Source organism: Lactuca sativa, chromosome 4 (assembly GCF_002870075.4).
Source record: "Lactuca sativa cultivar Salinas chromosome 4, Lsat_Salinas_v11, whole genome shotgun sequence".
Classification (NCBI taxonomy): domain Eukaryota; kingdom Viridiplantae; phylum Streptophyta; class Magnoliopsida; order Asterales; family Asteraceae; genus Lactuca; species Lactuca sativa.
Window position 1 is genome coordinate 43,219,875 of NC_056626.2, and position 25,850 is coordinate 43,245,724.

The 25,850-nt window shown below is 32.0% G+C and overlaps 1 protein-coding gene and 1 pseudogene across 1 annotated transcript; one reads left to right on the forward strand and one right to left on the reverse strand.

Annotated features, from left to right (window-relative positions):
• Positions 1-445: 445 nt before the first annotated feature.
• LOC111914590 (uncharacterized) lies at positions 446-1,060 on the reverse strand. Its single transcript, XM_023910295.3, has one exon. It carries the CDS (start codon positions 936-938, stop codon positions 729-731), a length of 210 nt encoding a protein of 69 aa, XP_023766063.1. The 5' UTR covers positions 939-1,060; the 3' UTR covers positions 446-728.
• A 23,432-nt stretch (positions 1,061-24,492) lies between these two features.
• On the forward strand, positions 24,493-25,168 carry LOC122197458 (transcription termination factor MTERF6, chloroplastic/mitochondrial-like; annotated as a pseudogene).
• Positions 25,169-25,850: the final 682 nt, after the last annotated feature.

Sequence of the window (25,850 nt, forward strand, 5' to 3'; positions counted from 1 at the left end):
GAGAGGCTATTGAGTACGTGTTTTAGTTAGTTTAGTTTAAAATGAAATCATTTTTACCATCAATTCTAAATTTATGATAGATAGTGTCTTGTGTATGCTATTTGAGTACGCGTTTTCGTTAATAATTACTTGTAAAGATAGCACTCGGATTCTATAATTTGGTATGCTTTTAGAAAACGTCGGAAAAACAAATAATCAAGGCTATGCATGTGATGCATACTCCAAATCATCAAATATTCAAATGTATGCATGAGATGCATTAGGGAACAAACCAGTAACAAAGGGGACGCGGGAAAATATCACTTTACCCTCAGGTTAATGGTTCTAACTTAACACATCGTGGGGGAGGGATGAACAATACAACAATAATTCGGCTTGGGGACAAAGATTTCAACAAATGAATCTTTTTTTTTTCTCATAGTTTGAAAGCCAGCCTTCGATGATACATGTTGCTTTTTTTCTTAGTTTGAAAGTCAAAGCTTAATAATGTTAACACGGCACATTTCACTTTTACTATTCCATTATCAGCTATGATTAGTTGAACCTCTTGCCAATGACACGTAAACAATGATGTAAACATCAACACCAACGGTATCTATATTTTTATAGTTTTATATACAAAAATCGTATCGTATCTTATCAAATCGCTCAACTACAAACACTATTTGCTCACAGATATACATTAAAATCAATTCAATTGACACCTCATGAGGACACTACGTACGTGGCTAATCATAATCATACAAAACCAAACGTCGAGAACACAAAGTGCAGAAGTACTTGCGTTTGCTGATATACGAAATGGGGATGCAGCAAAATCTCCATTTGCTCTCCGTATCCACTGCTTCCACTTTACCTTGACAATAAGGACACGTCCCGCTTGCCACTTGTCTCCCGAGTTCAATCGCTTCCTCACTACAAACACGAATCAATCGCATATCCTCGATCAATCTTTTGTCTTTAAAACGATATTTGTAAGAAAACTCAGGCACACGTGCGTGCTTTAGATCGAGAGAGTCGATCGGTTTTTATAATTGTTTAAGAGAAGATAATGAAAAAATGAGGCAAAGTGAAGAATTTATTGGGGTCGGTTCGTAGATAGGGTACATGTGTTCAAAGGACGTCTTTGACTGCTACAGAAGTGGTTGTTACCGGGAATATGCATATTCATACCGCCTTCCTTTTTCTTTTCTAGTTTTCTTTTATAATTTAACTGTAGAGATTTAAAAGGTCAAGCAGGTGATGCACGTTCATTATTTCGTCGAGTTGAGCGATTAGCTTAAAATCATGGAAAATCATAAACATCATTTCCTTTTCATTATATTCGAAGGAAGGGAATAGCTAAATAAATAAAGTAACAAACATCACAATCTACTAAAAAAAACATCCCAATCTACTAAAAAAACATTTTTTTACTATAAAAACATCTATAATCAAAACTCATTATTAAACTAATAATTAATAAATGATTAAAAGCATTTTTTAAAATTTCTATTTTATCTTCCAAAATTATTTAAATATAAAATTCTTTAAAAGGAATCATGACGACGACATAATTGGTTCGTGTGGACTCTATTTTGCTAACGGAATAAACTAAATTATATAATTTTTTATGTGGTAAGTGGTACAATGGAAATTATGGCTTTGTTCTAATGTTTTCATATATGTTTTTTAAATTTCTAAATTAATTGCTCAAAAAAATATTTGTTCTAAACATAATTTTTTTAAGGACCATACTATTATAGACGCATATAAATTTTTAATATTTTTTTTAGAGTCTTGTTAATATTTTAACGTCTGCATTTAAGTATTTATTTGGATTATAATATTTATTTGTCATAGTTAAAAGAAAAACGTGATGCATCTCAATAAAATGGTTTATTACAAAAATAACATATATCTTATTAAACCTGTTTAACTAATAATAAAAAACAGAATATCTAAACATTGTTATCCGAAATTATTTTCTTTTGCAAATTTGAATGCATTTTATAAATATGCTCACGTTTGACAAGATAAATATCAAATACATTGAAATATTTATTTTTCATATATATATATATATATATATATATATATATATATATATATATATATATATATATATATATATATATAGAGAGAGAGAGAGAGAGAGAGAGAGAAAGAGAAAAAAAAAAGTGGGTTCAATTGAGAAAATAAAAAAGGTTGAGAATGGGAAAATCATTCTCAGCCACTCATTTAATTAGTCTCTAAACATAAAGGACACGGTGGCAAACTTGTAAATATGATATAATCGGCTTCAATCACAAATACGTAAGTGTAGAGAATTAGATAACAGTTGAAATTCATTTGTTTTTTGTTTTTTCAATCCAACCTTCAATTCTGTTTGAATACGAACATATCTTCAACGTCTACGATTAATTATACTTTCAGTATCATTAGAACAACATCATCGATAATCAACAAAAAATTCAATTCATATCATTCATTCAACATCGTCCATCAAATAAAACATCGAAATTAAGGTTAGAAAAAGATCAAATCATTTTTTGTTTGATAATTTTCATATATTTCTCTACCAATCTACTATTTTGTAAGATTTAAATAGTCAAAGTATTATATTTATCACATTTTTAAAAAAGTTAACTTGTATGCACTCCAGTTATTTGATGAAATGCATAAACTAAATTACCACGTTATATTCACATATGAATATGTTTTCTCACCTGAATCAATATGTGATTATTAAAACACAAAACAAATACAATTCTGTATGTTATTCATATGTGAATAACATATAAAAATTATATATATTTCTGAAAACACCTTGTAATATTCATATATGAATATATTGTGCAATATTCACATATAAATATATCAACTATTATTCATAAGTGAATATACGATCTAATATTCACAAGTGAATATACTATGTATTATTCTCATGTGATATACCATGTAATACTATATAATAATCACATATGAAAATATCATCTAATATTCATAAGTGAATATATCATCTAACATTCACAAGTGAATATACTATGTAATATTTACAAGTGAATACATCGTCTAATATTTAAATATGAATATATTATGTTTAATATATGCTATATTCATATATAAATGATACTTAAATTGTAAAAAAAATTAATCATAGTTTTTATTCACAAGTGAATAACGAATGTACTGTAGTAAAAACTTGATTCATTTTTATTCACTTATAAATAACGATAGCTGAAAATATAAAAAAAAAATTATTTTATCTTAAAACTATATCAATATGGATGTCTATTTGTAGAGAATAAAAAATCATGAATTTTGGTATATTTAAAATCATTTTTCGATAAAAATAGCTTCTTAAAAATTAAAAAAAAAACGAAAAAACTATGTTTTTGTATATATTAAGGTAATGTTTAGCATAGTTTAAGGAAACATGATTTGTTGGAAAACACATGTTCATTCCTTTCTCATTTCCGCCGGTATGTTGGAGGCTTTTGCGGCAAAAATAAATGATTGGCTGAAAATGATTCCCCCATTGTCAACCTTTTTTTTCTCAATTGAACTCTCCTCTATATATATATATATATATATATATATATATATATATATATATATATATATATATATATATATATATATATATATATATATATATAATAGCAATAAAAAAAATAACGATAAAAAGAAAAAGTAAATTTGTATTTAATGTTTATCTTAGTTTAATACATGTAATTAGGTTGTGAGGCATGTTTACAAGTTGTTCACGCGTGTTTTCACGCCACCTCATCAAGAGCTTACCACACAAACACCATTTACAGAGCTTACCACACAAACACCATTTATAGCATCAGGGAGTTGTCACGCGTAGAGAGAGAGAGAGGGGGACAGAGAAAAAGAAGAAAAACTCCTAGCCAATCAATGGCTTCGTGATCGTCCGTGACTGGTACCACTCCACAAGACACCTACGCCCTTTGGGGGCGGTTTTCACACGTGAAAGGAGAGTACCACGTAGGTTTCTACGCATAGAAATACTTTCATACCTCCCAACCTTAATAAATTGTCTAAAAGTACGGAAAACAAAGCTAGTTATAGAGTATTTTATGGAAAAATCACTTTAACTTTTAATAAAAGTGTTTATAAGGTGTTTATTATGGTATTTATGTCATGTGAGAAGTGAGGGGACGGTTTTAATGTTATCATTAGTTTTGGAATTTTGGGATCTTTGACTTGTCCTATTATTTATTTATATTGTTTTATTAAAACTGTATCTTGTAACTGTAATTGACATTTAAGAGGTGTTTGGGGTATCTTTTGAGAGGGCAAAAGGACTTTTGGGAAAAGTTCCAAAAAGCTAGGTTTCCCTGACTTTTCCAAAAAGTCAGTTTTCCTTCTATAAAAAATCCGAAAGAAGCTTTTACCAAACATTTTTTTTTTGTTATCTTTTCCCAAAAGTCTCTCTCAAAAATATCCCAAACACCTCCTTAGGTTATTGTTATATACATCTTTCATGTTTTAATGTCAAAAAGTTATATATTACTATATAACATTTTCAATTCCGACAAATGTTTCCGTAATATGAATGTCAATAGTATTGTATTATAGTATAACATTTTCGTTTCCGATGCAATGTTTCCGTATGGGAGCGTGATTGCAAGGTAGGACCATGTTGTGTGACAGGAGGATATAATGTTTGACTTTAATATATTATATTTTTTTACATCAAAATAAAATATTTAAACCATATTCTTTATTTCATAAATTTTTTATATTAATTAATTTTACAAGTTATACCGACATATTGACAAAATTGTAAAAAGTGTCTCTATGGTTGTCAAAGTTATATGGTTTTGGTCAAAAGAAAGTTTGATGATGCATCGATGGTCTAATTTTGGATACCTTGTGTAGTTTTGGTTTTTATGATTGATATTTTGTTGTGCTTTTGGTCTATACACCACCTAAAATGAGGAATATGCCCCATAAAATAGTTGTTTTTATTTACTTTTATATTTTATTATTATTATTTTAATTAAAAAAACTAAAAAAAATCTCATCCCGTCCCCACCTAATTCATCACTCCTACCAATCTATCTCTCAAGAAACACAAACATGCCGTCTCCACCAAAAAAAAAATCACACCTCACGACCACCCTGAATGTCACAACCGTCCACCGCCACCACCTTCAACCACCTCCATCTCCACCTAGATTTTAAATGAAATTGTCCCAAATACCATGAAAAATCCAAGCTTCAAGAATAATGTCCAGAAATATAATCAAGTGAGTGTTGATTTACAATATTTGAATTCTTATAACAATTTCCCATCTCGAATCCCAACAAGAAATTAGGCTAATCCTTCAAGAAACGGAGTTGATCGATACACAGTTGTTGTAGACACCTCGCCTGAGCCGACTTCCACATTCCGATCACCACCGCCGCCATTGATCAATACCATCACTCTCCGGTTGTTTTAGATATAACCTTTCTATATCTTCGGAGAGTTCGATTCCGACCCTACTGTCCCCTTCTCCGACGAGTTCGGTTCCACCTATACTTCACCCTTTTTCCTTTCTCAGGCGTGAGTGATGTTGATTTGTAGTAAAATGAATATTCTTTGGCGAGTTCGATTCCGACCATACATCTGTTTAAGTTCGTCCCTTCCATGGGGAAAAGGAAACCTGCAACTCTGTCTCTCCTTCCTCTGTTCTAAAACCTACAACTCAAAGAAGATGATGGTGAATCGATTTTGCTTCACGATTTTAGATCCACCACCATTAACCTCCTCCATTGATTTTAGATTGGGGTATATGGATTTTAGAGTACAAAATGTTTCTTTGTTTCCTCACACAGAGGGAGTGGCGTGGGAGGTGTACCAGATGTTGGCGACGACAACTCTACACTCATCGAGGACATAGGGAAGAGATGGTGTTGACAGGTGAAGGGGGAGGGGGAGGGGAGATGCGAAGGGGGAGATTACCGGCAGTGGAAGGCTTGTGCAGAAGACATTGTTAATGTTAATGAGTTTTTTTATGAAGGTTGTAGACAGAGGAAGGGAAAAGGATTATGGTGGGTGGGTAGGTGGGCCTTTTCTTATTCTTAATTAATTAAAAACATATGAAGAAATAAAAATTATATATATATATATATATATATATATATATATATATATATATATATATATAAGGGAATAATAGTCTTTTCAAACTGATAGGGACTAGAAACACAAAAAAGATCCAAAAATGGACCATTTTTGCACAGGACATTTTTGTAATTTTGTCTTTGATGTTTGATAAAGATGCAAGAATGGTATCTGAGATATGTATTTAGTTTTTCGGGTTTTGGTTTAAACCTCGATTTTTTTGGCTTAATGGTCCTTTTGAGTTAGTTTGTTTGTGGTTTTGGTCCCTCATAAAACTGAAATACTAAAATACTTGATGTATTTAGTTTTCATTTTTTTAAAAAAAAATTAACATATTTTTATAATTAAACATTAATTGTGAACTTTACTAAAACGCTCCCACAGAATTTAACAATCTTGTTTTTTTCCCTCTTTCTTTCTTGATTGCTGGAAGGAATCTGGATGATTCAAAGAACTTCACCAAACTTGGATATCGATTGAGAATGGCAACAACGGGGGATCGATTGAGAAGTTTACTAATCAATTTCTAGGTTTGTTCAATAATTTCTTTATTCCTTTGTTCAAGAACTTCAACAATCAACTTTTGAGTTTCATGATCAAATTATGAACGAGAGAAGGAGAAAGAGAGATGGGGAGGGGGTCATTTCTTATTTTTTAAATCAGAAAAATATGTTAAATTTACAAAAAAAAAAATGAAAACTAAATACATTAAGGGTATTTTAGTCTTTTCAATTTTTCGATGGACCAAAACTACAAACAAACTAGCTCAAAAGGACTACCAATCAAAAAATTCAGGATATAGACCAAAATCCGAAAAAAAATACATACCACAAAGACCATTTTTGCAGTTTTGTCTTAATTTTTTTACAAGCTAATAGACTATATCATTTACCACTTTAATCAAATTAAATTATTAAATTATACTCCTTCCGTCCTAAAATTATAGTTCATATTTCCTTTTTCGTTTGTCTCAAAATAATAGTCCACTTCTAAAAATAAATAACATTTTACCAAAATACCCCTTATTATTACTTAACCAACTAAGCATTTAATTGAATATTAAATGCAAAGTAAGGACAAAACTGTCATTTTATTGAATAAAGTTAGTGCTAATTAATGCTTCCTTAATCTATTTATTTTTTGCATGTGGACAATAATTTTGGAATAGGAGTATATATTTTTCGAAATAAACTTTGGCTTATTATATTTATGTATTCAAGCATTTGAATTAGTTTAACTTTTTGTTTCATAAATGATCATTTGATTTGTTTTAAACTATGAAGAAAGTTTTTTTATCTTTAAATTTATACTAAACAAGTAAGGTATTATACAACCAATTATATATGTAATGTATATGTAAAAAAAACTTTAATATTATTTTTATGTTCAGAAAAAAAAAAATTTGTATTATTATTTACGTTTTAAATAGAAGTAAAATGCAAACTTTTAGAAGAAATGATCACTTAAAAGTATGATATGACATACATATTTCTTTTATTTTCTTGATTGTATATGAAAATATATTGAATTTTACATCTATTTCGATTAATTTTGTTCGATTGTATTATGTATACATAACTATACAGTTGATTTCCCCTCTTTAACTAATCGTTTTTGTCCCAATTAATGTTAATGTGATAATAAAAAAAAACAAAATGTATACAACATCATATTTTAGCTTATAATTTCTCTTAAAACCCAATTTTTGGTTTTATATGAATGGTAAATATTAATATAAAAACTTTTTTAAACATGAATATAATATAAAGATTTTTCTACATATACATGTATATTTGATTTTTGTTTTTGTTTTTATTTTATTTTTTTCAAATATTTTCATAAGTAATTGTTAGAACCAAAATATCAAAGAGTCTTTAGCCTAGCGGTAAGGAATGACTCTCTCAAATTCAAGTCACATTAGGAGACATTGGTGGTGTTTAGAATTAGATTAGGAGTATGATAGTTTGCCGTTAAAAAAAATGACACAATCGAAATATATTAGTTACAATCATTTCAACATTTACGAGTACTACGTCTTTTGCTATTTTCAAATACATCGTGAACATCTTCATCTTCGATTATGTTTTTATGCGAAATAACTCATGCAACATGTTTATTTTTCCAAAAAACAAGTTGATTGTGCCATAATCTTGAAGCATGATTGAAGAACGCTAAAGCCACTTTCTACTTTCTTTCCTTGCAATACACTCCACATGTATATCCTTCATGTGGACAATATATCAATGAGCTTGGAGGATTGGTATCTCATTTGCCATATTATTAAAGTATCATAAACGTTTTTGTGGCTTGTGATGGAAACATGTTTATTAGATGCAAAATTTTATATAAAAAAAAAGATCCATAATTCAAAACGACAAAACTGCAAAATTGGTCCTTGTGGTTTCATAAAAAATGGGGATAGGGTCCAAAAAGTTTTCGACTTGCATACAAGGTCCAAAATGAAGGATTTTCCATGATTTTGGTCCCAAAATTAAATATGTTTTGTGGTTTTGGTCCTTGAAAAAACTAAAAGGACGATTTTGCCATTTTAATTTATTTTTACCAATTTTTATATTTACTTTAACATTGTTTTAATTTAAAAATAAGAAAAAAAGGAAATCAGCCAACCCTATTCCCTTGTCTCTCTTTGACTTCTCTCTCTCTCTCTCTCTCTCTCTCTCCCCCTGAACCAACACGCCATAACACACATATACACATCTCTTGATCTCTCCGACAAAACCCACACACATAGAGAATCGATCTCTCAAAAACCCCAATTGTATGAACGATCAGTCAAATCAATCTCTAAAAACAACCCATATGTATGGATCGATTTTCAACCCATGTGTACGAACGACCATTGTGGTGTTTTGGCTACATCAAATCGTTGGTGGTGAAGGTTGTCGACCTATCAAGATGATGGTTGTGGGTACGATTTATTCAGCAATTCCAGACCACCACCATCAATGAAATTAGGGCCCTTAAGAACAGGTGAGAAATTAAGGGTCGTCACAATGTCTCAAGCTTTTCTTCATTTGCCTCAATATATCCATCAGAGAGTATGTTCAGTGATGATTATTGTGAAGAAGGGCATGTAGGAGGTGAGATGACAATGGTGAAGAAATTATAAAAAGTCACTATCTCTCAAGCTTTCTATCTGTTTCTCAGCGAAACTATCCCATTGTAAAAACCCGACGCAAGGCTCTAATTCCAGGTTCTGCTCCTGATTCAGGTCACTATCATTCAAATCCTCTGATAAGCATGCCAATCGATGCAATTCTCATGATCGCTACTATACACCGAGAAATGACATTAATCAGAAGATGTAAGAGACGATGATTTGGGATATTCATGAAAAGAAACCATGGTAGATCGTAGGATTTACCAGGGACAAAAATTACATCTATATCCTTCGTATTCTTCATAGATTTCCAAATAAACAATCATCATTATCGCAAAGGGACCAATCGGGATGAAGTTAAAAAAAATGAGGCGATTAACAGATTTGTGTTGGAGACTAGAAGGATGAAAATGATGGGAGAGAGAGAGAGAGAGAGAGAGAGAGAGATATGAGGGGCATCGATAGGGGTAGGGTGGATAGGCCTAATTCTTTTATTTCTATTTTTATTTTAATAAAGTATTTAAAGTGGTTTAAAAAAATGCAAAAAACAACTAAAAAGGGTAAAAGAGTCATTTCAAGTTGTTCAGGGACCAAATCCGCGGAAACTTTGTGATTTTGGACTGGTGGTGCAAGTTGAAAACTTTTTGGACTGCATCCACACTTTTTTGATTACCACAAGGACCAAATTTGCAGTTTAGTCATTCAAAACTTTATGCATCAAAATAATATTTTGGTGTTACGTGATCACATTACATAAGTCTAATGGGTTGTGGAGCAGCTTTGGCGTGGGTTATCAAAAGGTCTATGACCTAATGGCATCAAGGTATGTATGGAAGATGTCCACTTCTAAATGGTATTGAGTATTCAAGTCGTATCCTAGACAAATATATAGAGTTAGAGTATGATAAGAAAGTGTGTGTTTCTCGTTAAAAAAATAGTTAATTTTTAGTTACGTATCTTTTTATTTTGATGGTCTTAATGTAGTTTTAAAGTACTTAATTTGTGGGACTATGTCTTGGTATTAAATATTGATAAATATTATCTTTTTCGAAAAAAAGAATTTTTATTTTTAGGATTTTTCTGTTTAAATATAAAAATTTCAAAAAAAAAAACTTATATTTTTTTAATTTTTTTCGTTATGGCAAAGAGATAATTGATATTTTTTAGAAGACTTAAGGGTTTTTTTTAAAAAAAGAAAAAGAAAAACAATCATATTTGACTAATGTTTTTGTTTGTACCAATTTTTTTAGTTTTGTTTTATGAATTATTTATTCTTATTGATGTTGTTATTTATAATGTTCTTGTTAATTTTCAACATTAAAGTAGGAAGAAAACCATTGGAATAAAGTGTCTAAGTTCATAACTAAATTAGTATATTCTTATAATTAAAAACAAAGTTTTATTTTTGGATTGCTCTCGTAGCTAGAAATGGTATATAATGATTTTTGGAGAAAGAGAAAATAATTTGTTAATTTATTATGTTTAATAAATTAATTAGAAATTGATTAGAATTTGTAATATTTAATTAAAAATTAATCAGAATTAATTTAGAAATAAGTTTAGGTTAATTGAAATTAATTAAAAGATACAAGGACTGAGCTGTAATTATTTAATGGTTGCGCAATGGAGAGGTTCTAGAACCTTCCTAGCTTTGACTGTTTTGGAGTTCCCTTAAGGGCATTCTGGAAGCCTCCAATTGATATAAGTAAACTAGATATTCACTGATTTGAAATAATATTATTTTATGTTCAAATATGTAGTTATCATGGATTTCATGCAGCTATATAAAGGATCTTAAGCCCTCTAATTTTGGCCACCTCTCTCTAGATTAAGCATAGCTGAAAATTTCCTTATCCCTCCTCTTTCCAAAAGTCTTATGGTTTCTAGGGTTTGGGTGTGAGCCATTAAAGGCATCATACTTTTGGTGTTAAGCTTGGTGAAGATTTACATGGATATTAAGGATATTGTTTGTTATAACAGTATCACACGTGTGTATCCCTTACTTGTAAATTTCGATTTGAGCATAGGGATCTTATAGTTTCATAGTATGTTGTTATTTATGTGCAAAGACATAGATCCATTAGGTTTCATGTACCCTTAAGTGTTTTAAGTGATTTTTTCTGCATAGACTTGTAACCTACAAATTCCATCAGTGGTATCAAAGTCATGCTTGTAATATAGGGTGCATGATAGATGAAAAAAATCGAAGGGCGGGTCGCGTCTTATGGTTTTTCGAGTTTCCTACTTTTTTTCTTCAATATTTGAATCTAGGGTGTTTTTTTTGTGATTATCTGGTTTTTGAAATGTTAAAATATGAATTTTAATATACTAGATATGATTAAAATCTTAATCCTAAATTTAAGGAGATAAATAAGGAAACATGACTTTTAGGTTATAAGATAATAAAATAAGATTATTCTTTATGGATTTTGATATAATTAATTAAAAGTTAATCGAATGATAAATATAAAATCGATAACTGAATTATATGATTTAATTAATTTAATTGTTTAATTAAAAAATAAAAAAATCATATAAGGGTTTAAAAGAAAATTTAATTAATTAATATTTAATTTAGATAATTAATATTTAAACCTTGAAATTTAAAATGTTTAAAATACACCATATATATATATATATATATATATATATATATATATATATATATATATATATAACCTTAATAATATATGTATCATTAAAAGTCAGTCGATTCTCTAATACGTCTCATTCACGAAGTCATGCTATAAGAGAGAGATCCAAGGAAACTGCCTAAAAATTGACCTTTGAATGTGTGTCATGTTCACCGACCGCTTCTTTGTGTAGTGGAAGGTCGTTAGCTGAGCGGATTTGATAGGACATAAACAAGATTAAAAGTATAATCTATAAAGTAATAGAAAATTTTACAAAATCTCACTCTAGTTACTTTAGGAAAAATATGAAATATATGTTAATCCATGAAAACGCACATCATTCAATTATTAGTCGTTAGCGGAACGTGCGTGGCTAACCGACACACTAATTTGGGACTATAAAGATGAAATGATAGAATACTCGAATTTATGGTTGTTAATGAAGCGTGTATGGTTAACCACCACATCTATGTGAGATCATAAATGATATTTAGTATGTCATACGGGTTTGCATGGTTATTCACATCTTATTTGTGATCATCGGTATCCCAGTAACAAATGGAAGAGCATAATCCAAGATTAAATATGTCATTGATAAGACTCAATGAATCTCAAAAGATCTAGAAATTTCATATTAGATTGAAATTGATAATATGTCTTACCTACCTTGATAAATTCACAATCAGATTGCAACATCCCTCTTCTCATTTCGAATTGTATATGATCCTAGCCTTGAATATTAATTTGGGTTAAAATATTAAGGAATAATATCAACTAACTAAAACTTCTCTCTTTCTATAGATGTCTAGAAATGGTGATTCTCTTACTACTCAAAACTCTACTCCAAACTCATACTTCACTCTCCTATCAATTATGTCAAAAGGAAAAGCTCTCTGATCCAATTGGACTGGATACGCAACCTCAAAATGACTATACGTTATAAGAACAAAGAGTATGTTCTCGATAATGTAACTATTGAGATTGATGAATTGATTACTACTCATGAAGAACTAGCTCTTCATAAACAACATGTTGACGACGCCATGAAAGTAGCTTGCATTATGATTGCAACTATGGTACCTGACCTGCAAAAGTCATATGAGGACTACTGATCATATGAGATTAACCAGACTCTTTGCAAAAATGTTTCATAAAAAGGCAAGACAAGAACGGTATGAGGTCTTTAAGTCCTTAATGCATGTGTGCTCAATGATCAATGAGTCATCACGTCATGACCAACTCCCTGACAGCGCCGCGACCACTAAACTAACTAAATGGTCCAAAAATCACTCTTCCAGAAATTGCTCATATCTAATTCTTCCAGAAATTTACAAGGATAAGTTTCCAACGTTAACCATTTCCCATGTCTAATCTAACTAAATCTAAATCCCTAATTCTCTAAATGGATCAAAATGACCAAAGATTCATGCTTGGTTGGGAATGAATGTCAAACTCACAAATTTATAGGACCAAATGGTCCAGAAATCACTCAGAATTTAAACAATGGTTATGAAGTTGCTCAAACTTCAAGAACCTTCATCAAATTACCATAAAAGGGCTTCAAGGCATTAAATAAAAAAACCAAAGAATTATAAATGTATGAACTTTATACATTTCCTAGTTCCATGAGGTATAGGAGGCACGAGATCTAAGGTGAAAACAACTTCTCAACCAACAAACTTGCCACCTTCATCTTCCAAAAGGCTCTTTAAAGCTCCAAATACCAAGAACACACACTAGAGCACACACAATGGTTAGGGGTTTCTCTATGAATGAAGAAGGATGTAATATGGCTCAAGACCCAAGATCTAGCGTTTTGATCCTAGATGTCATCGTGCCTCGATTCACACCTGACCGCATCACTATATAATGACTTGGCACATGTCGCTATTTAATGACCAAACCCGCATCGCTCCACACAAATGTTTGCATTGCTACTCATAGCATGTGTCCCCTGCTAAGTGTGAAGGGACAAATTTTAGTTAACATAATAAAATAGAAATATATATGCCCTATATTCTTAATTATACAAAACAATTTTTCTTTATTTACAAATCGAAAACAAACTTATATTTCTATGTAGCTTTTTTGTCTTTCAACTTTCTTTTAACATGTACTTATACGTTCAAGAATTTAATAAAGTTTTTTTTACACGTATTGGCCACCAATATTAATGTAATATTTTATGCTTTTCCCTTTTATTATTAACTTGATGAAAGCACTATGCAGTTTACAGGCAATAGTGTAACTCCATATGATTCTTGACGTGTAAACTCATGACATCTAATTTATGTTGGTGAATTGTTTCACTAATTGTATTTTAAGTGTGATGGATTGACTTGTTGACCAAAATCAATCTTGATGAACATTAAACAAGTAAGGAAGGAGTCAAGTGCACACTTGTTTAAGTTTATACAATATTCAAAGTAAGGGGAAAATGATATCAGAACCAAAAATGATTTCGGAATGGAATTGATATCGGAACTGAAATGATATCGGAACTGGAACTGATTTTAGAATGGAGATGGCTTCCAATTTTCGGAATGGAAATAGCTCCGATGAGCTTAGATGAATCATAACGTGTTGGAAAGTTACTGTTAATTTCTGTTTTATCGGAACTAGTTGGAATGGTACTCTTCGCTTCCTTAGAATTGGAACACATCATAATGGTACTGTTCACTTCTGATGCGCCGGAACGTCTCACATCGAAACAATTCGTAACATTTCACATCAAAGCGCGTGCAGTTTGGTGTTTTACCCGTCGGCTTGATGTTTTATCCAATGGTTAAAACAACCTTTTTTGTGTCAGGTTTGACTGTTAATGATAGTTTTAAGACACTCATCGGTTATGTTTCTATCCAGTGGCTAAATGACCATTTTGTGTCAGTTTGTTGAATGTTGGAAACTATCTTGTAATAGTTTTTAGCAGTAGACATATTTAAGCAAATTTTGGTCAAACTTTTTGGTACAATGGATAAGACATACCCTTTCATTCTCTTTTCTCTCTCAAACTTCTGAGTATTATCCAATTAAGGATTTGGGAGTACCACGTAAATACTTTGATTTGAAAGTGTAAATCACAATCTTAGAGTTTCCAAGTGCTTTTAATCCCAAATCTCTAACAAAAATCGAAGTATTTTGTGATCATGGCAAGTAGCGATTCTGTGAAGGACATGAAAAGCATGTTTGACAAATTCAACAAATTTGAAGGGCAATATCTACATAGATGGCAAAAGAAGATGCATTTTATCCTTACTAATCTGAAAGTGGTGTATGTCTTGAGTACGCCCACGCTAGAATTTTCTGACAATGAAACTTAGGAGGCAACAAGTAGAAGATCAAATTGGGATAATGATGACTACATCTATTGTGATCATATTCTCAATGGTATGTATGATTCTTTGTTTGATATCTATCAAAATATTGAAACTGCAAAAGAACTATCGGATCTCTTGAATCCAAGTACATAACTGAAGATGCTTCAAGCAAGAAGTTTATTATCAATAACTTTATGGGTTACAAGATGTTTGACTCCAGGCCTGTTATGGAACAATTCCATGAAATGTTAAGGATCTTAGGACAGTTTGCTCAACACAATATGAAAATGGATGAAGCAATTTATGTGGTCATGATTATTGACAAACTAACCCCTTCCTAGAAAGTTTTTAAGCACAGTCTAAAACATAACAAAGAGGAATTAACTTTGACTCAACTTGGAAGCCATTTATGGATTGAAGAGTCCTGAAGTACTCAAGAACTTGACAACAATCCTAAAGGCAAGAATTAAGTTGTTTCATCTTTTGTGAACATGGTTGAAGGAGAAAGTTCAAAGAATCCCAAGAAGTCTTATGGAAAAAGGAAGTTTAAAGGAAAGGATGGAAAGTTTTCCAACAAGAAGGAAAAAGTAGTTTGTTGGAATTGTAACAAAGCGGGTCACTTCAAGAAAGATTGACGCCTTTATAAAGTGAATAAGGATGGTGTCGGACCAAGTGGATCCAACGATCCAGAAAAGCAACAATGTCAGAATTCTGATTTTAAGTAGAATTTTAATTTTGTGCATAATTATATTTCTGTGATTTCTGAAGCATTTTATGTGCAGGATGATGATGTTGCATGGTAGGTTGGTTCGGGAGCAATAAGACATATTTGTAAAGATCTTCATTGGTTCAAGGATTGTCAACCAATAGAAGATAGATATGTGGTGAAAATGGGAAACGTTACTACTGAACCAATCAAGGGTTTAGGATTTGTTTTGCTTTACTTTACTTCTAGAAAGTGTTTGTGTCTGAACAATGTTTTATATGTACCAAGGATTCAAAAGAATCTTGTGTCTGAAGTTGTCTTGAATAATTGTGGTTACAAACAAGTATTAGAAAGTGACAAATATATATTATCGTGACATGGTTCTTTTATGGATTTTAGATATGTATGTAATGGAATGATTAGGCTCAATATTAATTATCGTAGTTATGATAATTTTGTTTGCATGGCTTCTTCTAGGTCTAGCAATAACTTTGATAAATCTAATTTTTGGCATGCTAGACTATGACACATTCATTACAAGAGATTAAAAGGCATGTCAAAAATGAGTTTAATTCCTGATTTTGATATAAATAATGAAAAATGTAAAACATGCATGTTAACTAAAATTATAAGACAACCTTTCACAGATGTGGTTAGGGAAAGTAAGGTGTTGGAACTTATACATAGTGATTTATGTGATTTCCAAGCAACGCCTTCCCTTGGAAGCAAAAAGTATATTGTTACTTTTATTGATGATACATCTAGATATTGTTATGTCTATTTTCTACATTCAAAAGATGAAGCTCTTGACAAATTTAAGATTTACAAACAAGAGGTTGAACTTCATAAAAATTAATCAATAAAAGTTTTACGTACTGATAGAGGTGGTAAGTATTATGATCTAGTTTATTTTGAATCATTTGGAATAATACATCAAACTACAACTTCTTTATACACCACAACAAAATGGTGTAGATGAAAGGAAAAATAGGACTTTGAAAGAAATGGTTAACTCTATGTTGTCCTATTCATATTTGAGTGAAGTTTTATGGGGAGAGACTATATTAACTGCATGTTATATTTTGAATAGAACTCCAAACAAAAGGAGAAAGAATACTTCTTATTAACTTTGGTGTAAAAAGATACCAAATTTGAGTTATCTCAAACTTTAGGGTTATAAAGCACTTGTAAGGCTCACTAAACCCAAAAGTAAAACATTGGGTGAAAGAGGTATAGATTGTATCTTCATTGGATATGTTGAGCATTCCAAAGCTTATAGATTCTATGTTTTAGAATCTAATGACTATATGTCTATGAACATTGTTGTAGAGTCAAGAGATGATATCTTTGATGAAGAAAGATTTATGTCTATTCCTAGACCAAGGGACATGATTCAACAATCTTTCAGCAAGAACACAACTCAAGCTGAAGATGTTTCTGGTAGTACAAGTTATGTACATGAACTTAGAAGGAGTACTAGAGCTAGAAAAGCTAAATCTTTTGGATCTGATTTTCAACTATATTTAGTTGAAGGAACATGGGATAATACTATGTCTCAACATAAATATTGTTTTAATATTGATGATGATCTAAAGACTTTCAGTGAATCTATGGCTTCTAGGGATGTTCATTTCTGGAAATTAAGAATCAATACGGGATGAGATTGATTCTATCATGCATAACAATACTTGGGTATTGTCTGATTGGCCTCCTGGTTGCAAGGAATAAGGATGTAGATGGATCCTAAAAAGGAAAATGAATGTGGATGGCATAATTGATAAGTATAAATCCAGATTGGTTATCCAAGGCTTTAGTCCACTACTAGAAAAATACCCTTTAATGACATGCATTGCATGTCATAAAAGGGTACAGATGACACGCAAATGCGTGTCATGGAAGGCCATGTCATAAAGGAAGACGACACGCTTTTGTGTGTCATAAACTTACGACGCACATTTCCGACGCGCATTACGTGTCAAGGAAGGCCCTGTCATAAAGGAAGACGACACTCCTTTGTGTGTCGTAACTTTACGAATCGCGTTTAGGACATACATTGTGTATCATTATATCCCCTTGTCATAAATGAAGATGACACGCATTTGCGTGTCATAAACTTCAGCAACCATTTACGATATGCATATACGACGTGCCTTTACGATACTATGATGGGTAAGTAAGTAAATCTCATTTACACATAATACAAAAATATAGAAACAAATGCATACCAAAACTATCAACTTCATCCAATAACATCATGTCAAAAAATTGTAATACAAAATGTAAGTAAATCTCATGAAAACGTTTGACTCAAGATGGGGGTTAATGGGACCCACACTCACTCTAAGAAAAAGACATAAACGCCCCCGACATTAATTAAAAAGTACAATGCTATGATGGGTAGTGAAACTGAACCTCCAGCAAGTCTTTCTCAAGACGTTCTTTCAGTTGTTGCATAGAAGTTGTGCCACCAGCAAGTTGTTTGTTGTGTACATACCAAAACAAAACATTACTCATATCATACAACATGTCACACCCCAAAACCACGAACGGCGGAAACGTTCAGGGGTGTAGGACGTCATGTATAGTATCACAACAGTGTAATATAATAAACAAGCAACAACATCATCCATTGCATTATAAGTAAAGTTTTATACATGTGTGTTCTTTCATTGTGGTAAGACACCAAAAATATACAATCAAAATAAAAGACGAGGCTTGTCTACAGCGTCTTCTCAAAACCTGTCCTCCGTACCTGTCTACTGGCGACCTGAGAATACAAGTTATTTTGAAAGAGAGTATCAGCTTTAAAGCTGGTGAGTTCATAAGTATATAAGTGTCATTGCTTTGTTTGTGAAAACCTGCTATGAATGCCATGAAAACCTTTAAGTGAAAATGTTGAGGTAAGTGTGAAATCCCTAGAAAAACCCTTATTTTCTATAAGTATGAAGTGTAGTCTTCTACCAAGACCCAATGTTTTGTATGTATGAAATGTAGTCTTCTACCAAGACCCGAATGTTTTGTATAAATGAAGTGTAGTCTTCTACCAAGACTCGAATGTTTTGTATGTATGAAGTGCAGTCTTCTACCAAGACCCGAATGTTTTGTATGAATGAAGTGTAGTCTTCTACCAAGACTCGAATGTTTTGTATGTATGAAGTATTTTTCCTTTGTGTAGACTAGTACTAAAAGTGCTTAGTCTAACTCATCGTTTATGTGAAAGATATCACAAAATAAAGTAAACAGGAAAAATATAATCAAATAAGTGTTAGCCTGAGGTACTGGTGCTAACAAAACGAATGTAAATGTTGACCGGAGGTACTGGGGCTAACATATTACATATAACCTAATGGACATCCGAAGATAGTCCAATTCTTCCTCTGTAGCAGCAGCAGGTGGAAGGAATGGTTAGTCCCTGTAAAGGTATTCCTAGTATAAGTATTAACCGTAGGCATCCGTAGATGTTCATTACCCACTGTTGCTAACAAATGGGTTCCAGAATGGTTAGTCCCGTACGTATATCCCGAGGTACTGTGGGATATAGGCCCATCTAGGTATCCCGAGGTACTATGGGATAGGGTCCTTTCTTAAATATTCCGAGGTACTGTGGAATATGTAGGAAGATTTACACAGAAGGTACTAATAAATCATCCTCGTAATGCGAGATACAAGTAATCCTATTAATGTATACAGATAAGTGTATCTATGGAAAGGTACTCAGGTAATGCGTTTACGTAATCGTGTTCATGTATCATGCAAGTATATGTAAAGGTACTCATGTATCAGGTAAACATCTATAAGTACTCATGTATCAGGCAATGTGCTAGTATAGACTCATGAATGAACTGACTCATGTTTGATATCTTCTGACTATCCTTATGATAGCTAACTGGAAAGTATGTTGTTGTTCAAGTAGGTTTATGCAAGGTATCTAGGAGCTTTGAACAATAATATAAAGTGACTTGAAGTCATTATACAATTCAAAACTAATACTTCTGTTGTCTAAGTATTTTAAGATAGAAAACCATTTCACGTGACTTCCTTTGAAATATGTGAAATCTACTGAGTGAAAACATAGTTATAAAATACATGAAACTGATTTAATAACATGTTTGTTTCTACTTGTATCCCCCCCCCCCCCATTAAAGCATTTAAAATCCTTTAAAACATTGATTACGGGGTATGAACTCACCTGTAGTTGGTGATTGGAATGAACTGAACGGTATCGGATGGCTAGGTGTCAAGCGAGGACTTGTGCACACACTACGATCCTAATGAACATATAATCACACATATATGCACTCAATTAGACACCAAAGACTAATTTATAATGTTTAAGACATCTTAGATATAGATAACACTTTATGTAAGTGTTTTAAGCCGTAAGGACTTCATCTAAGCTATTGTGGGACAGGGTACTTGAGTTTAGGGTTTCCAAAGGACCCCATATGAGAGTTTACTCTCCATATACCATCACACATGGAGTTTACGGTTGTAAACTCTTGAGTTTACGGCCGTAAACTCCCAAACATGTGTGTTTGGTGTGTTTTGAAGTCCAATATGCTTTCTAGAATTATTCTAACCTAGTGGCTATGTTCTTGGAAGGGTTTAAGGCCTAGAAGTACTCCAAATAGGAGTTTACGGCCTAAAGGACATTTCCCTTTGGAGTTTACGGCCGTAAACTCCCTTGGGGTGATTCCTTGGTTGTTTTCAAGCCTCTTGTACTAGTGGGATGTGTTCTAGACTTTTAATCCTAGCATATGAAGGCATTAGGCACCACTTAGTGCCCTTTATAGGAGTTTACGGCCCAAGAACCATGTCTTGGCCGTAAACTCACTTGTTTAAGTGATTTTGGTGTGGTTTGGTCCTTCCATTTTGTGGGTACAATTTCTTGTAAAGGGCTAGGACCTTAGGTGTCATGAAAACACCTTTTGTGACCATTTACATGGAGTTTACGGCCTAGGAGAGTTCTGGGCCGTAAACTCCCTTTCTTTTGTGTCATTTGAAGTGTTTAAGACCTTAAGCTACTTGGGGAATTAATCTAGATGCAAGCCTTAAAGTCCTTTAGTCCAAAAACCACCATTTAGCCCTTTGAAATGGAGTTTACGGCCTAAGAGAGTTCTGGGCCGTAAACTCCCAATCTTGGGTGGTTTTGTGTGTGATTTCATGTCCCTAATGTGTTTACCTAATGTCCTAAGGCCTTAATCTAGCATCAATGTCGGTTTTGGCCTTGTTTCGGGAGTTTACCGCCCAAGAACACCTTGGGGAGTAAACTCCTAGATCTCATGATTTAGCCCACTAAAACATGTTATAAGCATCAAATATGTAATCTAACACTACTAGAAAGAGTTACTCCCAATCTGGGATAAAAACCCGAAGATCTGTCAGAGAGAAAATGGCTTTTCTCTAGTTGGAATTGTGAATAATGAATTAAATAAATTCAGAAAACTATTTATAGTCCTGAAATATTTTGACAGAAAATATTTTTATTCTTGAACTTAGACTGTAACATTATGAAACTTGAAATGTCCAAATTTCACAAACTCAGGAGCATCCACTCTCCTGATATATCCTAAAGTGTAAACCCTAAGGTACACTAACTTGCTCGGAAAAGTCTGAAAATCACTGAAATTGGACTGACTTCTATTGAATAGATATTGTTCGTACAAATGAAAATTTCGGGTTGTCACACAACAAATTTTAGCTACTGATACATTGTGTTTTATTGATTTAGCCTCCAAACTATTATTATATTAATCATTAAGAATGAGTATAGTTTAGTGGCTAAATTGATAAAATGTTGAAATTATGTTCTATTTTTATGTATATTGATTTTTTTTCCCATTTTCAAAACCAAATAACCAATTAAAATGGTTTACTTAAAAGGTCCAAAATAAGTTTGATGTCTTAATCACCACACATGGCAATTAAGTGACTAAATTGATAAATGGTAAAAGTATAAGTGCTTTGTCTGTATTTTTTCGTAAATAGCATCACATAATGTTATCAATTCTAAAAATAAAATAAAAAAATAAAAAAAAAAACCCACAATCATAAGCCCATAATTCTCAATGTGCATCATATGCTATACAATCTGCACCATATTATTGATTGTTTTATGTATGAGGTGCATATCACTACATATGACAGTTCAAAGCTAAAATTGGATTAATTTTTCAAAGGTACCTTAAAAGAAAAAAAAAATAGAAAGTAAGTATAATGTTGTAGCAAACAAATGACTGGAAGTATATTGCTCTTGCTTGCATTTAGCCCTTATTTCATTGTTAGGGTAAAAAATTATTCAAAAAATAAGGATGAAGCTAACTTGAAACTCTCCTGGGCGAACCTCCTTCCTTTTAAAAGAGTATTGACACCTTATCTGCATTTTAGATAGGAAAAAAAATATAATTATACAGCTAACCAAACACCTTGATCATTCATAGAGTGTAAATTTAATCAGTAGTGAATATCAACTTACAAATTAAAACATACAAATTACTTAAGGACCAGAAAGGAAATATAAGAGGTTCCCTGCTTAAAGCTGCAAGAGGAGAAAAAAATGTTATATAAAATACATTAACATAAAAAAAACTTGATATACCTCTTTTGCATTTTCTCCACTCGTCATATAGCACTTGTATGAGTAGATCAGGCCAAGTTCCTCTTTCCTCTTCAACAAGCTGGCTACAACACTTCTTAAAGGATTCCTATAACCACATGTTTTATACAAACCTAATTAAGCAAATGTATAATACCTGGATTTAAGCTGAAATAACACAACTGTTATATTATAAAAAATAAAATTATAAGAAAGAAAGAAAGGAAAAATTAAACGTAAAAGGAGCATACTTTCAAAATCAACGTTTAAGGGCCAGTGTTGTAAATTCATAATTATAGATTTTTGACAAATTATGTCAAATAAGAATTTAACTTAATTCACTAAATTGTGCATTTATGGTTCAATTATAATTTATATAAGAACATGGACTGTTTTGTAATTTCTCATAAGTTTATTGGTCAAAAAGCCAATTTATTTATAAACATTCATTTATTTTTGGGGGTATTATATTTCAAATGTTCAGGGTATTATATTTTAAACATCCAAGACTCGTAGGGTCATATCCCTATCAGATTCATGTCCAACTTCCTTTAGGCATATCCTAATTGTCCATCTGAACTAAACCAAGTTACAATTTTTTTGGTAAATCATAAATGAGAGAAATATTGCATCAAAGATACATACATACACTTTGAAGAAATATTTTTTGTACATAATTCATGACAGGATGTATTGGACTGACCTTGAGGGACTAAAGATGACGAGTCTTGAACTCTGTCTCACTATAAGAATACTAAACAACAAAAGATAAATTGTTGGGAGTCGGTGGATTTTGCAGATTCCCCCCAAACTAGATGTATAGTTGGAGCCTCTTTACTCTAATTTTTTTTATATAACTTAAGTTATGATCCATCAACATTCATTATAAATACTGAAGGTAAAAGGCTCAGCAAATCTAATGTTGTTGCATAAGTGTTTGTAGTATTTTTCAGATAGCATTAACAGGTTATGCTGTAACTTTTCTTATATTATACCATGTGTACAACAAGAACTTACATCTAAAAGATGATAAATAGATTATCTAACTAAAAAAGATCTTCAAATATCTAAATACCTTCATTTCAATTAACAGTGCTTATCATAATTATAGTTAATGAGTATAACATACCTTTAACCTGTGAAGGTAAATATTGAGTTCACCATCTCCACCATCCTTCAATGTGCAGTTTTCTGTAGCAAACAACTGCTCTTCACTAAAGTCCTCACCAACCAAGGCTTTCTAGAATGACAAAAACAAGCATTGAGTTTCAACTAATTAAATAAATAACTACTCTCAGAAATATATAACTGTTGGTGATCATCTACATTCAGCAAAAAATCCATGATAATTTTAAGAAGCAAAAAGTTGGAAATCAGCAACACAAACCAACAACAATTTTTTATGTTGTTTATGTTGTGGAAGGATTCCAAGAGCATCTAACATTGATTCATCAAGCTCTGCAAATTCAGAAAATATAATGAGGAAAAATTCATCAAGAAGCATGTAAAAAGATGACAAAAACCAGTTTACCCTTGATCCCAACAACCAATTTAGACAATGGTCAAAAATAATTACAAGGCCAAACAGGTCAAAAATAAACAGCCCCTTAGAGTTATTTGTATATGGGTCAGTGCATACCTTCTGTAGAACATAGCCATCGTGTACAAGGGAAACAATAGTTGATCCTCCACTAAACATGCACTTTCAACCAAACTTGGCCAGTATCGAAGTAACACCACCCACCTTTTCGAACCTTGAATCAGAAAAAAAAATATGAATAAATATTTATTTATGTAAAGTATTGGAATTTGGTATTAATAATTACCTTAGTTGGAACAGAACAACAACCAACTGAAACCAAGGTGTCAATTTTTGCATTTGGCCATAAGAGTTGTGCTTCTCGTAATATAAAAATAAGTTGAAATGATGAATAATGAGGGTTCAAGTTAAGAAGTTAGTCAAACAGTAAGATGATTGATGAAAAGTACCTTGAATTGTATGTGCTCCTCGTTGAGGCTCTTCAAGTCACTTGGCGAGTCACGAACTCAACTCTGTAAACTAATCCCCCATAACCCTAGAATCATAAGCTACATCATCGATTTGAATCTTTCGGAGGTAGTTTACTTTCTTGTAGACATCGGTTTGACCAAAGACGGAATGATTGAGAAATTCTGTTTAAAAACGTTGATTATGGGATACAGTTGAGAAACAATTACGATCCACAACTGAGTTTATATCTTCGTTAGAGTTAACAAAATCGGATCTACAAAAGTAGTGATTAATTCTCGGAAGTTATGTTTAGAGGTCTGGATAAGATTTTGAAGCCAAATCTTGGTTATTTGAAAATATGTGGGTTTCATTCAGGGCAGATAGCGAGTTTAGTGGGGCGATAGATATTGATATTGATTAAGAGTGTTAAACACTTGTTGGAATCGAGGATTGGGTTTTTGGCGGAGGTGATGGATCAGGAAATTGAGGAGGTTGCGGATTATCCCGAGTTTTTCAGCATGATTTGAAGAAGCGACTTGAGAGACGTGAGAAGCTTTCGAAACAGAAGAACGTTTCTTGCAATGAGCTCAAAACTCGAACCAATCGTGAGACCTGGAGGAGAGAGCACAAAGGTAAAGGAAGGCGGGTACTTCAAATTTTTGGGGGATTTGGTTTTCCCCCTTAGGGTTAGGCACGTATTAAAAAAATTATAAAATGACATCTCTTTACGACACCCATTTAATTCAGGTTCCCTTCATGTTTGTAATTTTTTTGTTTGACACTAATTTTAGGGCACACACAAATGCGTGTCCTCTATCGTTCAAATTTTGGAAAACTGACATTATTTTTAGGACACACAAAAAAATGTGTATCGTAAATCAGTGTGTGTGATTTTTCGTGTGTCATTAAAGGGTTGTTTTCTAGTAGTGGTCAAAAGGAAGGCATTGATTTATTTGATACTCAAGCTCATGTTACCATAATTTCCACTATTAGATTATTATTAGCTCTTGCAACTATACATAATCTTGCGATTCACCAAATGGATGTGAAAACTGCATTCTTGAATGGTGACTTGGATGAGGAAATTTATATGAAACAACCTACAGGGTTTATGATGTCTGGAAATGAACACAAAGTGTGAAAGTTGAAGAAATCATTATATGGTTTGAAACAAGCACTAAAACAATGGCATCAAAAGTTTGATAATGTTGTCTTGTCTAATGGTTTTGCATTAAACCAAGCTGACAAGTGTGTGTATAACAAATTTGATACTTCTGGTAAATGAGTTATCATTTGTTTATATGTGGATGATATGTTGATTTTTGGTAATGATTTGAAAGAAGTTGACAGAACCAAGAAATTATTAT

Coding starts and splice junctions, on each gene's coding strand:
- LOC111914590 (XM_023910295.3), bottom strand. CDS start 938: ATGCGATTGATTCGTGTTTGTAGTGAGGAAGCGATTGAACTCGGGAGA.